Here is an 11,682-nt window from a genome sequence, read left to right on the forward strand (position 1 = left end):
ATTCTTCAATTGTTTGTTTTGTCCTTTTTTTTCAATTGACGAAATCAAAGGGAACCCCATCAGAATTCAGAAATTCAAATAGCCTTCAATAAGTTTCTCAGCATACAAAGATATAATAATAACTACAGCAAAATCTCTATACAAAAAGTTATCACTTTTTTTCACATATTTTTCTCAGCATTTATTATAACAAATCATTTACATGGACAATACAGTTGAACATAAGAGTAGGACCATCAATCAGCTGGTCCAGATTTACATTTAGTACAATGTGAACAGTCCCCACAGGCATGTACAAATTTGTCTTAATATAAAAATAGTTACCCACAAACTACATATGTTTCCTGGTAAAGGTAACTTGAATGTCGTTTGCATTGTCAAACCCTATCACGTCTCTCATGACTTGCAATAACAATGACTTTGGTAAAACCCCAGAACGTTGTAAATTAGCTTCACTTAACCCTACTGGATGCCTCTAATGGATCCAAGAAATTCTATGGTGGGGTATTTATTGGTACTTGGCAACGTACAATAAGGTTGTACAGACCCCACAACAGGGACTAAAATATTTATAAATAACCAAAATGGAAGAGAAATATCCCTGTAACAACAACTGGCATTTCCCCACCATCACATCCTACTATAATGCACATCCCTACTATGAGTTAAAACAATCAATGGCCGAACAAAATTCCTCCCCCATCGGGATCATTGCACAAATTATGAAGTTTGGTGCCAAAATGACACCTATGCTAAAAAAATATCCACCGCAACCTTTCCAAACTTATCATCAAATTAACTCTCCACACCTAATATTTCCCCTTTTTTAACTGGGCTGAAACCATATTTTGATTTTAAAAAAAAAAAAAAAAAAGGGCCCCTTCAATACAAATCAGAGGCCTTATTTTCTTCATGTAAGCTAATTTGATAATAAGTTTAGGAAGGTGGTATGGGGAATAATATTTTGGCCATAAAGGCCACTTTGACCCAAATTTCAAATCGTAACCCTAACCCATCTAAACCTGCATCTTAGTGAAGCCTTGTTGGAGCAAACCTTAAAAAAAAATGGAAAAAAAATTGAAGGCCCAAAATGGGTCAAAACAGGAGGAATGATGATTCGTAGAGCTCCGAGAAACTACAGAATGCACGTACACTTCAGTATGTAATAAAAAAGAGGAGATAAGGATATGATTGCAGAGGACAAAGTAAAAAAAAATTGCTCATATGATATCATTACAACAAAATATTTACACCTAACGGAAAACAGATCTCAAAAAAGGGACCAGAAAAAGAGAGACCACGGAAAATTAAAGATTCACGAGGAGGAAAAAAGAAAAAGGGAAAAACTAGCTACACCCCACAATGGATATTATATGATACATATATACCTGGAGGGGACAAAACTGAACACAGTTATTTTAACCACAAACAGCTCAGATTCTTCCCCCTCCTATCCAAATTGGGTCACGAATCTCCATCTCCTTGGTTGTAATCTGTAATAGTTCATAGCAAGTAGTGTTAATAAACAAGGTCAAAGCATTAAATTAACAGAGGGCACATAGCACTACTGTTAAACTAATCAAAGAAACAAGGGGGTATGCACATAAAAATTCAATTCAACTCTGTAATTCCAAAGATTCCGGATGAAACTCTCAGACCTAAAAGTGAAACCCAAGAAAGAAAAAGATTCCCTGAGAGAAAAGTAGTGAATGGTCTTTATTACTTTGCAGAAGAAAAATGACCAAGACCTCTTCTAACAGATATAAAATTAAGCGCAGAGGCAAAGACGTGAACAAAAAAGTGTACAAATGAAAGCGACCCTTTGATTGAAGGGGTCCGCGAAATCTTATGATTAAAGCAGCCCTAAAAATTTTCCAAATTTGCATGACACCCCCCCACAGTTATGGCGGAATTAGAGGGGGCCGTCAGCGAATTTTGTGATGGAAAACTTTTGAGGTTAACAGCCATGAAAATAGTAAGCTTTTTTTATGCTGAAGAGTACCAGATTCAGACAACCAAAAGGGCATTTTTAACTAGCCAAAGAAAGGGCTCACCAAAATCAAAATCTCCGGAGAGATCCATAAGATAATTATGCAAATTTTTAATAAATAATAACTAATATTTGGACCAATTACAAGCTGTAGAGAACAGAAGCACAGGAGATGAAAGAAGGACTAACTTCTGGATTTGTGTCTGACATTGACGAAATATTCTCAAAATGGTAAGCTCTTTGAAGTTGAACTTGATGTGAGTGCCTTGAAATGATCCGATGGAACAAAGTCTTGCGGCAAATTGGCCCTCTTAACAATTCTCCTCATGTTATTCTGCAAACTCTGCTGGACTAATTGCTTCACTGCCTTTTTCTCCTCACTCATCATGTCTTCCTCCTCCTCGAAAGCCTCCTTGGAACTGAGATTTGGATCTGCAGATGAGGAAGATGATCCACATATGGGAGCAGATACTCCAACGCTACCCAAACTGCCACCATAACTTTCTGAAACCTGCTTCCCTTTATCAACCCTCAAACACTCCAAAATCCGGGAGGCCCTCTTTTGTGCTAATGTGCTGCCTAAAAGAGACAATTCAAGTAGGGAAGATACAATTCCAGCATCAATCATAGCCTGCCTATCTCCATAAGATTTGTGTGCCATTACCATCAAGATATAAGATGCCTTCTCCTGGCAACCCGTAGAGTCATTCCAATTCAGAACATCAATCAAAATAGGGAATGCATCTGGCACAGTGCTGATAGCCTTTCTACCTTCTGGGGTAGATACCACATTGCTTAAAATTGAGAGGATTCTTTCACTCACTTCCATGTCCCCCAATGTATTTAGCAGAAATGAGACAAAATCAGTTTCCAGAATTACTGAAATGTTCAAAGGTAATATGGAAAGATTGTATAGCGCTCTCAAAGAGTCTTGCATTGCTTGGGAACTGCTGGTCTTGTCCAAATTTTTTAGGGTTCTTACTAAAATTGGAACGGCCCCAGAAGAACCAATAATTGACTTGTTTGAGTCTAATGCACTTAAGCCAAGAAAATTTGCGACAACTGCTTCAGAGACAGCTGAATTTGGGAGTTCATTTGGAGATTCAATGAGCTTTAGCATCTTGTGGACAGCTCCTGCTTTGACAATGGCTGCTTTGTTCCTACAAAAGGGTTAATTAAGGGTGCATTAACACTTCAATTCAGAACAGTAGACACACGTTGCAGAACAAATCAGAAGTAGAGAAAAATGTGAGTAACACGAAATTACAAAAGGATGGGAGAAAATAATTAAGCGATGGTGTAAGACAATCAACACACAGTGCAAATATTCAAGACTATTTCAACAGGCGCAAAACACGCAATAGTTGGGAAACATGGAAAATGACTTGTCCTGGATCACGTCTGTCGTAATAGTTTCTGAAAAATACAAATTAAAAAAAAGGACAAAAGCGCCTATTAGAAAAATAATTTAAAAACCGAACACAATAAAAAGCATTATGATTTCTAAGATTGAAAAACGACCATACGGAAACAAGAGAACTTCACATCGGATCGGAGCAGCACATGGATTCACAGAAAATGAGTTGTCAATGCAGGTCTCAGAGAAATTGTTTCTAGAAATACAAAAAAAAAGATTGTAGAAAAAGGAAAAACCACATATTAAAATTGAGCCTAAAAAATAATAGACAAGAACTATATTTTCAAAAAACAAATACTAATATCCGTTTGGCTGCCGAGAAAATGTAGGAAAAGAAAAGTGAATCTTGCAAAAATTTAATACTTTTTACCACACCAAAGCGACAGTTATAAAAAAACTCGTATTTTCTTCTCCGGTCATCAGGTTTCTCGGTAACCAAACAGAGCACCGAGCAACAAAATGACGTGACATAATGCCAACGAGAAATACCCAACTGAAACATTTCACCATTTAGAAGACAAACAGAATGTGACTTACTCATCGTTTCCGATCCCGAGATTAAGAAGAGCGTACAATGACGCGATCTGAGACTCCTGATCCTCAGAATCTAGCATCCCTACCAGAGGAGGAATGGCTCCGAGCATTGCGAGCGTAGTTCGAGCTTCCAAGTCTTCCTTCGCACGCCTCCTCACCTCCACCGCACCTCCACTCTTCCTCACTCCTTCCCCAACCTGAAGATCCCTTACCACGCGCTTCACCTCCTCAAACGCCTCAGTCTTCCTCTTCGTCTCTTCAGCATTCCCATCCTCTTCACCCCAACCCTCCCACGAATTCTTCAACAGCTCCGACAGCTTCTCCGATCCCTTCCTCCTCGGCTCCGATCGCTCTTGCGCCGGCTCCGGAGCCAGCGGCAAGGGCTGAACGCCTGCCACCTCATCTTCCCGGAAATGGCGGGAACCACCACAACGAACGAAATCAAATACTTTCTTGCGAAATGTCGCACCGGAGGATGACGAAAATAGACGAAAACTTCCACCGCCAGCGGCGCGGTTGAGGACTAACGATCCGACGTCGTTTCGCTCGCACTTGGCCATTCCGAAACTCAGAGTCTACATTGCACAGAGGATTAGTAGAAAAATAGGGAGGAAGTAGAAAATGAGGTGAGAGAATGATCACTTATACTGCTCTCGAAGACTGATCTTCAGAAAGAGAGAGAGAGAGAGAGAGAGAGAGAAAGGCTTGCCGGAGAAGCCATGGAAAGAAGATTAGCTGGGACCTTTGGCATTGGGAGTTGTGCACCGCCGTGTATATCACTCACACCTCACTTCACCCCCACCCTCTCATCTCCACCGTCCACCTATTTGTCGTACCCTGTCTACGAAGCTTCGTGGATAGCTTTCGACGGTGGTGGTAGGGGCCCACACTCTGTGAGCCGTCCGATCTGAAGGGCGGTGTACCATCATAGAGTACGGAGCAGGGGGGGCGTCGATTGGGTGGTGTGAAGTGTGTGCATGCCTCTCTGACCCCAATCAATAGTGGGTCCCGCCCCCAAGAAAAGGCTGACCAACAGACTACCACGACATCCATATTAGGGCTTAATTTTCTGCCTTATTCACACAAATGCCACTGGCCCTTTCCTTTAAGCTGCATTAGCGTCACATGTAAGCCATGATGCATCATATAAAAAAAAAGCCCAAAATTTTTCTTTAACCATTTTTTAAAAAACAACCCAAAAAAAAATAAAAACATATTTTTTAAAAACACTTTGTTTTCATATATATATGTTTTGGAATATAAAAAATAATTTATCATTTTTAGGAACAAAAAAATGTTTTCAAAAAATAATTCCCATACTTTAAAATACAATGATTCATATCATTTTTTAAGAATAAGTATAGATGTAAATAATTTTATTAATTTTACCATCAAATTCTAGATCTCAAGTAAATAAAAAAGTATTATCCAAACAGAGTGTAAAATTCTCCTTTTCACACACCCAAAAGCATGCAATTTTTTTAATATATGTCTCCACTCCCCACTCACACCCCAATACCTTATAAAATATACTCAAAAACTTTATAAATATTACCAAACTTCAACATTATTCCAAGGGAATTTCATACATTTTCTTTTTCTTTTTTTAGGAGCTAATCCAAATAAAACAAAAATAAATAAAATAAAATAAAATCAAGCTCAACTCATAATTATTGGGTCTTTATGTTTTATAGCAAGATGGGATAAGGCCAAAAAAATTATTTAAAAAAAAAATGATTCAAAGTAGTTAGCATACAAAAAATGATTATGAGAAATTTAGGGTTTGTGTCGTTGGTTGTTTTTAAGAACAATTTTATGTTTTTCATAGTAAAAAATAAGGAAACATATATGATAATAAATGTGTTCTGTTTTATATTCTTAAAATAGAAAATAAAGTGTTTTTAAAAAACATCTTTCAATAGTTTTTAATTATTTTCACTTATTTTTTGATAATGTTTTAAAAAATAATTATATAAATATGTTGAATTATTAAAAATAAAGCATTAGACATAAAAAATATATATACTTTTAAAACATTAAAAATATGTTAAAAATATTTCAGGTTTCAAAATAGATTTTTGTTTTATAAAACAATTGTTGAAAATTGTTTTTGCAAAGAAGCCCTTATTTTCTTGGTTTATTTCGCTTAGTTTGTCTGGGTGTGTGATTAGGGGGTGGTTGGTGAGGATGTGAAGGGTTTTCATCTACAAATCTGTGCTTTGATTAATTGAAGCTCTAAAGAGAAAACGACAAACAGTTGGATCTCAAAGATTGACATCTAAAAATGATTAAGGATTGTGAAATGTGAACTTTACATCCTCCAAATACATTTCTTAATTGCCTCGAAAAAATGTGCTTGTTTTCAAATTTGGATTTGGAATGCAAGTCCTATTTCAATCAAAATTGCAAATTAAATTTAATAATTTGTTGCAAACAAACTATTTTTTATAGTAAATTTTAGATGTTTTTAGTTATTTTTTTATATGATGTTGTGAATAAGAATTGAAAAATATGTAAAACACTTTGAAAATTTTTATATTGTATCTCTTGTGATTTTTTTTTTCTTTTAGAAGATTGATTTTTTCATATACATAACATCCTCGTTGTATCTCAGAGGAGTAGGAGGTCAAATAAACAAACATTAAGATCAAACAAACAAATACTTATAGTATGTCATTACAAGGTTTAACAAACAAAACCTTGTTATTTAATATTTCGTATATATAACAGTTTTAATCATTTATTAAAATTGTTGTAAAAAATTAAGCTTTCTTTTATAATTATTTTCGAAAACAGTTCTAAAAACAACTTTTAAAACTTGTTATTTAATATTTCGTAAAATAAAAGTTTATTTGAAAATTTAAAATATTTTAAACTTATTTTTAATATTTTTAAAAATAATTTTTATATTTAATATTTTATTTTTAATTATTTTATATGTTTGTATAATTTAAAAAAAAATAATTTTCAGAAAGCAAATGAAAACAATTAGAAAATACAAAAAAATATTGACGTAAACAAGTTTTTATTCCAAACTATATATCAAAGAGCGGGTTTGAAATCTCTTCACCCTTCATTTTTTTCATGAGATATTCAAAATTTTCATCCAATCCCACAAACCAAACACCATATTTTTTTCCCCTTTCTTTCCTCTCTTCCCCTACCCACAAAAAAATCAAGAACATAAATACCCACATAGGCATGCCCCCATTTCCCAGCTGTGTCCCAACCCCAAGCACAACGGGTGTGATCACCAAACCAAAATCTGGTGACATATGCAATTCCCTCTTCTGTTTCTGTAGAGTGAGCGAGTGGCTTTGCATAGATGACGAGTCCATGTCCATTACCCAATAAATACTCCCCTGACCCACTTCCATATTTTTAGGGCTATCACCCCCCGCACCATCAGACCATGTTTCTAGGCCTCACCCCCCACCCTTCACAACTTCTAAGGCTTCTGAGGAAAGTCTAGGGCACATGCCCTCATGCCCTCATGCCCCATTCCCTCTTACCCTACCCAAAACATGAGCCTCATTAATGGAGCAGGGCAGTGGTAAGACAGGATCTGCAATTTGATCATTTTGGGGTAAGTTGAGAGCATGGCTCAACCTGGAATGTGGGCCCATTCACCATCCTCTTAACCCTAACCGACAGTACAATTTATTAACTCTTTAAAAAATATATGTACATATTTTTGCCCCCAAATTTGGAACAATTAACAAGAATTTCATAAAATATTAAAATAAAAATAAATAAATAAATAAATGAAAATGGGTAGCTAACATATTAATGGCATTAGTTATAAACTCATGATGAAATATTGAATGTGGGTACTAACTTCCTTTGCTCATTCAAATTTGGGGATGTCAGTCTCCTAACTTAGGCTTTCCACTTATTTATTGTGCCAAAATATTGGACCAACCATGCCTTTTTCATACGCACCATTGAGATTGAAATTTGATTAGGACTTATAACAAGGACTACGGTGTATAATTGTTCGAGAGGGACGGAGGATATGAGTGGATGAGATTTACTAGAGAGTTAGTTCCGGAGCATGTTTGGTAACTATTTTTTAAAATAATTTTTTAATATTTTATAGAATAAAAATTTATTTGAGAATCTGAAATATTTTTAACTTATTTTTAATATTTTTAAAAATAATTTTTTGTCAACTTTATTTTTAATTATTTATATATATTTATATAATTATTTTTTAAATAGTTTTCAAAAAACAAGTAAAAATAAATAACAAATGTTATATGAAAATATCATATTTTATATTTTTGAAAATAGAAAACAGAAAACAGTTTTCTAATTATCAAACATGTTTTTCAATTTTTTTTTAAATAGAAAATTATTTTTGAAAATAGTTTACAAACGGACCCTTAATATCCCTTTGAATAGATTTTTTGTTTTTTGTTTTTAAAATAAAAAAATAATAATACTAACTTTTATATAACATACAACAACTTTTAAAAATTAATATTAAAATAATAATAGTTTTAAAGACTATTTAAAAAAATTAAGGTCTATATTTTTTATAGAACATATCCTACTTTGCTATAAAATTTCTAATTTCAAAAAAAAAAAAATCCAAACAATACATAATTAAAGCATTTTTAGCTTATAATGTTTTTTATTTATGAAATAATCATGTAATAATTTCAACTAATTGTTTAGGTTTTTAAGAGCAATTTTTTAAAATTTGATAAACAACAAATTTTTATTAAAAAAAACAAAAAAACATTTCTCTTTTAAAATATCCCCAAAATTCTTAAATCCAAAATTTGAATTAAAGTACAATTTCATTAACTTAAAGCACTGTTGGTCTGGTATGAACCCAACTAACAAAAATTGATGACATTGATTTGAATTGAAGTGGTTAGCTTCCTCTTTTATGTCAAAAATTTAAGAAAGTCAGTTGTTCCATTCCATGTGTTGGCAGCCCAAGGCTCCCATCATTTCTAGGCTATATATTTTCCTTTTCTTTCTTTTTTCTTTTTTTTTTCCTTTCTATTTAATTTATTATGTTAATGATTTTACCAAGAAAAGAAAATTTAAAAAATGGGATGATGCTAGAAAAAGTCAATAAAATATGTCACATAGTCCACTATATGATGGTATTTTATAAGCACACTTTTTGTGTATGAGAATCCAAATATGTATTTTTTATTATAATATGGTTTGTGTGTAGCATGAGAGATGTGCTAATCTTGGATATAAAAGGAAGCCACCTACCCATGGCACATGTATTTGTTGGGTCTTTCTAGAGGGTACACATTTTTTATTGTAATTTTCTTCATTATTTTGGTTGGTTTTTGGATTAAGCTAATTAAATAAGTAGTTATTGTCTCATCTTGCTTTTAGGGGAAGCAATGTCTATGTATATAATCATGATACATATGTAATTAATAATAAATTTTATTGGGTTAGAGACCTTATTTCTATTCTATTAGTGATAAATGCTACCTTTTTTTTTATTTATAGTTTTACTTCATTTTTGTTTTGAGATTAAATTTGTATAGATGTTGTTATGTTTATAAAGTTATGGAATATATTGTTCCTTAATTTTTATTATATTTATTTATTTATTTTTATTATTTGTTACCATAATCAAATAACAAAAATAGATACTCTTTTCTCTTGTGGAATATATTATTCCTTAATTTTTATTTTATTTATTTATTTTTATTATTTGTTACCATAATCAAATAACAAAAATAGATATTCTTTTCTCTTGTTTCTTTTATCGTCTTTCATACAACATGATATCGAAAGGGTTTTCGTTTTTCATAGGATTTGTTTATCAATGATTTTTAATAATAGTTTTTTGTTTTATAGAATAAAAAAAATATTTTTTAACTCTAAAAACATGTTTCATAAAATTTTATGAAAAGGGTTTTTTTTTGAGAAATTATTATAAAAATGAGTAACATTTTAAAGTAAATTTGAGATTTTTTAAATGTTTTTTTAGAGTTATATATAACAATTGAAAACATAAAGAAGGTATCCAAATTTTTGGCATTATACATAAACATATATATATATATATATATATATATATCTTACTTGAGTGGGTTGGATCTGATGGTTATTCAAGTCCAACTCGAATTAAAAAATAATCAACTTAAATCCGATACAACTCGACCTCTAATATAAGATACTTAATTCAAATTCAACTCAATCTCATTTTTTTAAGTTTAAATTGAATTTGTGTTGGCTAAGTTAATCGGGTTATAAAATTCAAAATCCATCTTTTTAAAAAAAAAATAATGTTTGGATGTGTATATGTGATAATATACATTATAAATATTATAGAATATTAAATTAGGCTTAAGTTATACTTTGATGATCTAAATTTTGAGCTAAGTTGAACCTAAAACGAGTTAAGTTAAAAAAAAAAATGAACTCAAACTCAATCTGAGTACTATAAATAATTACACAACTGAATTTAAACATTGAATTAGATTCAAATTAGATCAAGTTAATCTATTCAAGTTACACCAATGATATAAACTAGTTTCATGGAAAATAAATTAAGAAAATCATTTTTGCAAATAGAATTTTGTTTGTAAACCTTACTTTAAAAAATTAATCTCAAAAGCCATTTTTAATAATTATTTTCAAAAACATTATCAAACATATTCAAAACAATAAAAAACAGTTAAACCTAATTTACAACAAAATCATTAAACATGTATTTTCTAAGCATACAATCCTTTATTAGAATCCAAACATCATATCTTACATGCTCTGAACTATTGCATGAGATTGTGATCCCAAAAGAAACATTATTAGTTTTTTGTTTGCCATCTTTTGTTTGTACTCTTCTTATTTATTATAATTTTCCCTCTTCCATTTCTTTCTTGGATGGGTCATGTAAGACTAACTTTTAGGTAATAGTCGTTAATGCTTGTGACTTGTGGGGTTGGTCCAACCAATTCATGACGCACAATTGGGCTTGAGCCTTGTTGATTAGTGCTAATTTGTTTTGGGCACATTGCTTTGGAAGTTTCATTTTAGGGGCTATAAAAAATAAGGACAAATCTTATTATTGTATGGTATTGAAAAAAAAAGTCCTTTTGGTTTGCCTTTTTCCTTTTATTCCCCTATTACTAAAATCCAAATATAACTTTAATCATAGGGATTTTGTTCAACTTCAATTATGATTTTTGTGGGCCACCAAAGAAATAAAATGCTTATAAGGCAAGGAAAAAGTGCCTTTCTTTTTGTAACGTAGTCATTATCATGGGTTTTTTAAATTTATTTTAGCACATTTTTGTCCCCAACCCAAATGTCTATTTATTGTGGGCTTTGGTATGACACCAGAACAGCTCTCCTAAACATTCCTAGCTTCATAATTTTCCTTGGAATTGATGTTCTTTTGTTGTTTTCCTTTTCCTAGGTGGCCATTTGTTCATAGGGGCATCTTGTTAAGCCAAACGAGTAGCTAGCACCATCATGTTCCTTGTTTCTCTTGCTCAAGCAAATAGTTGTGTTCTTTAAATTTTTCATGCCATGCCCATTAGAGTATTGAATTGGTACCCAAAGAAAAAAGGGATCAATCACATCACAATATGTTATGTATATAAATTGGCTTCATGTTTAATCCTATATATTTATATCATAGTCCAATGATTTAAATTTCATCATACATTTTAACAATTGAAAGTTCAAATTCAATAGATACCAAATCAATATACTAACATCCAACGATATAGATTTTACTATATACTTTCAA

At 32.2% G+C, this 11,682-nt stretch overlaps 1 protein-coding gene across 2 annotated transcripts; it reads right to left on the minus strand.

The window, feature by feature from the left end:
• Positions 1 to 1,206: 1,206 nt before the first annotated feature.
• On the minus strand, positions 1,207 to 4,877 carry LOC100266281 (U-box domain-containing protein 7). 2 transcript variants are annotated; one of them, XM_002285254.4, is made up of 3 exons: positions 3,945 to 4,877; positions 2,180 to 3,150; positions 1,207 to 1,493 (listed from the first exon to the last, which is right to left on the minus strand). In XM_002285254.4, the coding sequence occupies exons 1-2, from the start codon at positions 4,499 to 4,501 to the stop codon at positions 2,214 to 2,216; spliced, it is 1,494 nt and encodes a 497-aa protein (XP_002285290.1). In that variant the 5' UTR covers positions 4,502 to 4,877; the 3' UTR covers positions 1,207 to 1,493; positions 2,180 to 2,213. The 2 variants fall into 2 exon arrangements, with proteins under 2 accessions (XP_002285290.1, XP_010648683.1); XM_010650381.3 differs by lacking the exon at positions 1,207 to 1,493 and having other exon boundaries at positions 2,082 to 3,150; positions 3,945 to 4,702.
• Between the last annotated feature and the right edge of the window lie 6,805 nt (positions 4,878 to 11,682).

Source organism: Vitis vinifera, chromosome 4 (assembly GCF_030704535.1).
Source record: "Vitis vinifera cultivar Pinot Noir 40024 chromosome 4, ASM3070453v1".
Classification (NCBI taxonomy): Eukaryota; Viridiplantae; Streptophyta; class Magnoliopsida; order Vitales; family Vitaceae; genus Vitis; species Vitis vinifera.